The 3,711-nt window shown below is 40.2% G+C and overlaps 1 protein-coding gene across 1 annotated transcript; it reads left to right on the top strand.

The window, feature by feature from the left end:
* The first annotated feature begins 887 nt into the window (after positions 1 to 887).
* On the top strand, positions 888 to 3,444 carry LOC120124920 (probable LRR receptor-like serine/threonine-protein kinase At1g74360). Its single transcript, XM_039143477.1, has 2 exons — positions 888 to 971; positions 1,090 to 3,444. The coding sequence occupies exons 1-2, from the start codon at positions 899 to 901 to the stop codon at positions 3,372 to 3,374; spliced, it is 2,358 nt and encodes a 785-aa protein (XP_038999408.1). The 5' UTR covers positions 888 to 898; the 3' UTR covers positions 3,375 to 3,444.
* Positions 3,445 to 3,711: the final 267 nt, after the last annotated feature.

Genomic DNA, 3,711 nt, shown 5'->3' with positions numbered 1-3,711 from the left:
TGAGGGATTTCGCCGGAGATGGGGACGGAAATCTTCGGAGATGGGGACGGATTTCTTCGCCGTAGAGAGTGAGAGATGGAGATGGGACTGAGTTGTGATTTTAGGTTTTAGGTTATGAGTTGCGATTACGGGATTTTGTCTTAATATTCGTTTTTGTAATTTGAAAATAAAATACGCGTAGCGATTATAATGGCGCTTTAAATATCGCGTTGCGATTTACGGATACGCGTTGCGATTTTATGTATTATCGTTGCGATTTACCGATACGCGTTGCGATATACGGATACGCATTGCGATTTACCCATACGCGTTGCGATTTACGGATACACGTTGCGATTTACGGATACGCGTTGCGATTTATGTGTTCGCGTTGCGATTTTCATATTCGCGTTGCGATTTTGGAAAATCGCAATGCGAATTTGTACTATCGCATTGCGATTTTCAAGAATCGCGTTGCGATTTTGGAAACTGATTTGCGATTCTGGGGATCGCGTTGCGATTTTTATTTCGCGTTGCGATTTTGTTGGTCATTTTGGCAAATCCAAAAAAAGTTGGTTAAAATCGTATATTATAACTTTTTTTTGGTCACTGAGGCGATTTTCTCTAAATTTTATTTAGTTAAATATAATCTAAACATTCAATATTTTTCCTGTTTCTAAAAATAGTGTGAATTAAAATAATTAATTACAAGGAGAGGGCATTAGCCCCCAAGGCCAAAGACTCGTTCAAATCTGACGGCGGTTGAACGGAAGGACAATTAATATGGTTCCCAAAATTGAAGGGCAGGTCCGGAAAAAAAAATTGGGGCCCATGCCTTATGTCACAGTTACCTGTTTCTCCTTTAAAGAACTTAATAATTTAACATAAGCCCAGATTTTCATGCCAGAAGAAGAAGACCATGTTGTTAGAAGGCAAAGCTGACTCACGGTGTTCCACGTTCATAACCCCAATGTTCTTAATCCTTATTACAGGTGCAAACCCGTTTAGCTTCTTTTAATTCATAACAGCTTTGTTACTCTTATCTTGAACAATTGTATCCCTAGTGATCCATTTATGTTTGATGAAATTACAAGTGCTTTAGATTTGCAGCTTTTGCTGCTGCTGTTTCAGGGAGTTTTTCACTAGACGGAGACAAAGAAGTGTTGATGCACCTGAAATCTTTTATTGAAGAACAAAACCGAGTGAATCGAGGAAGATACGTGGAGTGGAACCAAAGGAGCTCAAATCCATGTGATTGGCATGGAGTCTTGTGCTCTAATGGCGGGGCAAGAATCATTGGATTAGACCTTTCGGACAGCAAGATTTCGGGGAATATATTCAACAACTTCTCAGCCTTAACTGAACTTCAATATCTTGATCTCTCAAAAAACACACTGAATGGACCGGTTCTTGACGATTTGAATCGATGCCACAACCTGATGTACCTCAACTTATCACACAATATCCTCGAAGGTGAGTTGAACTTGACTGGATTGACCAGTTTAGAGAAGCTTGATTTGTCCACTAATCGGTTCCAGGGGGAGGTTAAGTTTAGTCTCCCAGAATTTTGCCATAGACTAGTTGTTGCAAATCTTTCGGGGAATAGTTTCTCTGGTCGACTCGATTACTTCGATGGGTGCTCGAATTTGCAGTATCTGGACTTGAGTTCCAACAGTTTTGGTGGTAACATTTGGACAGGGTTTGCAAGGCTAATTGAGTTTTCACTTTCTGGAAACTATGTTACAGAATCAGTCACAGCATCATGCTTTAAGGAGAATTGTAGTTTGCAGGTATTGGATTTATCAGAAAACAAGTTCCATGGTGAAGTTCCGGTTGAGATTTCGAATTGCAAGAATTTGGTCACCCTGAATCTGTGGGGAAACGACTTTTCAGGGCCAATTCCCTCAGTGCTGGGATCAGTTTCGACCTTGGAAGGCTTACTATTGGGGAACAATCGTTTTTCTAGAGTGATTCCTGAATCTCTTTTGAACCTTAAGAATTTGGCCTTACTGGATTTGAGCAAGAACAGTTTTGGTGGAGAAGTACAAGAGATTTTTGGGAGATTCAAATGGTTGAAATCTCTTGCACTTCATGGAAATTCATACACAGATGGCTTACTTTCTTCTGGGATTCACAAGCTAACGAATATGTCTCGACTTGATCTAAGTTACAATAACTTTTCTGGGGGGTTACCTGTTGAGATCTCTCGAATACTAGGCTTGGAGTTCTTAATCTTAGCCTACAATCAATTTACCGGCGACATACCATTTGAGTATGGGGACTTGTCAAATCTACAAGTCCTTGATCTCTCCTTCAATGGCCTCTCCGGATCGATCCCAGCTTCCCTCGGAAACTTGAGATCCCTACTGTGGCTAATGCTCGCAAACAACTCATTGACGGGCGAAATCCCCCTTGAACTTGGAAACTGCACCAGCCTATTATGGCTAAACCTTGCTAACAACCAACTTTCCGGGAAATTCCCTCTCGATTTGACAAATATCGGAAGAAATCCGAATCCGACATTTGAATCAAATCGGAAAAGAAAGCTGATGAATGTCGGTCCTACGGAGTGCTTGGTCGCTAAGAGGTTGCTAAACATGGACTACTCACCTTTGCGTTTTGTGTACACAATTTTTACCATGAAGACTTGTAGAAGCATATGGGATCGATTGCTTAAAGGATATGGTTTTTTCCAAATCTGCGCCGGAGGCTCACTGGTTCGGGAATACATGGTCTCAGGTTTTCTTCAGCTTAGTGGGAATCAAATTACAGGCGATATCCCTTCAGATATTGGTGAGATGCAACATTTGAGTGTGTTAGATTTTGGTTCCAATGAATTCAGTGGGGAAATGCCTATAGAGCTGGAGAAGCTGTCGCTTCTAGTCCTAAACGTTTCCGGGAACAGATTTTCAGGCCGAATTCCGACGGAAATAGGAAACATCAAATGCTTACAGGATCTTGATTTGTCACAAAACAATTTTTCAGGCATATTTCCTGAGGAGCTTAGTAAGTTGACTGACCTAAGCAACTTCAACATTTCGTTCAATCCATTCATTGCTGGTAGAATTCCAGTAACGGGACAATTGGCAACATTCGGGAAAGAATCCTTCCTGGGAAATCCACTATTGCAGATTCCTAATTTCATCTTGGACGGTCAACTTTCACCTCCGTCATTGTCACCACCGCCTCCGCCGCCGCCGTCAAAGTCTAATGATGAAAGTGAATTTTGGAAAGCATTGCTAACAGGTTACGGCTGTGGAATGCCATTCGGAGTAGCTATGTTATGTTTCACTTTTCGAAAACGTGAACCAAATTGGTTTGTCACGATTGTTGATGGCATCCATGAATGGAAGGCGAAACGGTTACTGAAGAGGAAGCTGGCTCGAAGAATCTGACAATGGACTTGTAGAAATTGAATAGCTTTAAGAGTGTATTGTATTTGCTGAGATGGTTTCAAATAATTTGATGAAGACATTGGTCCTATTGACGAAGGGCAATGTTCTTGGCTACTTTAATTTAAGAGTTTTACTTAACTCTGTTAAAAAAAAACCTAACTTGCTTTCATGAACATCAACATACGATGGACAGAATCGAATAGAGTAATTGGAGTAATCGTCTTTGAAAATTTTAAATTAATAATCTGTTTATATCATTAAAAATTTATAAATTCGTCTAATTTAACGTGTGATAGGTTTGAATTTAATAGTTGAAAATTTCATATGAAACTCAAGA

This window comes from Hibiscus syriacus, unplaced genomic scaffold (assembly GCF_006381635.1).
Source record: "Hibiscus syriacus cultivar Baekdansim isolate YM2019G1 unplaced genomic scaffold, ASM638163v2 tig00110429_pilon, whole genome shotgun sequence".
In the NCBI taxonomy this organism is placed as follows: Eukaryota; Viridiplantae; Streptophyta; class Magnoliopsida; order Malvales; family Malvaceae; genus Hibiscus; species Hibiscus syriacus.
This window is presented reverse-complemented; position numbering and strand designations above follow the sequence as displayed.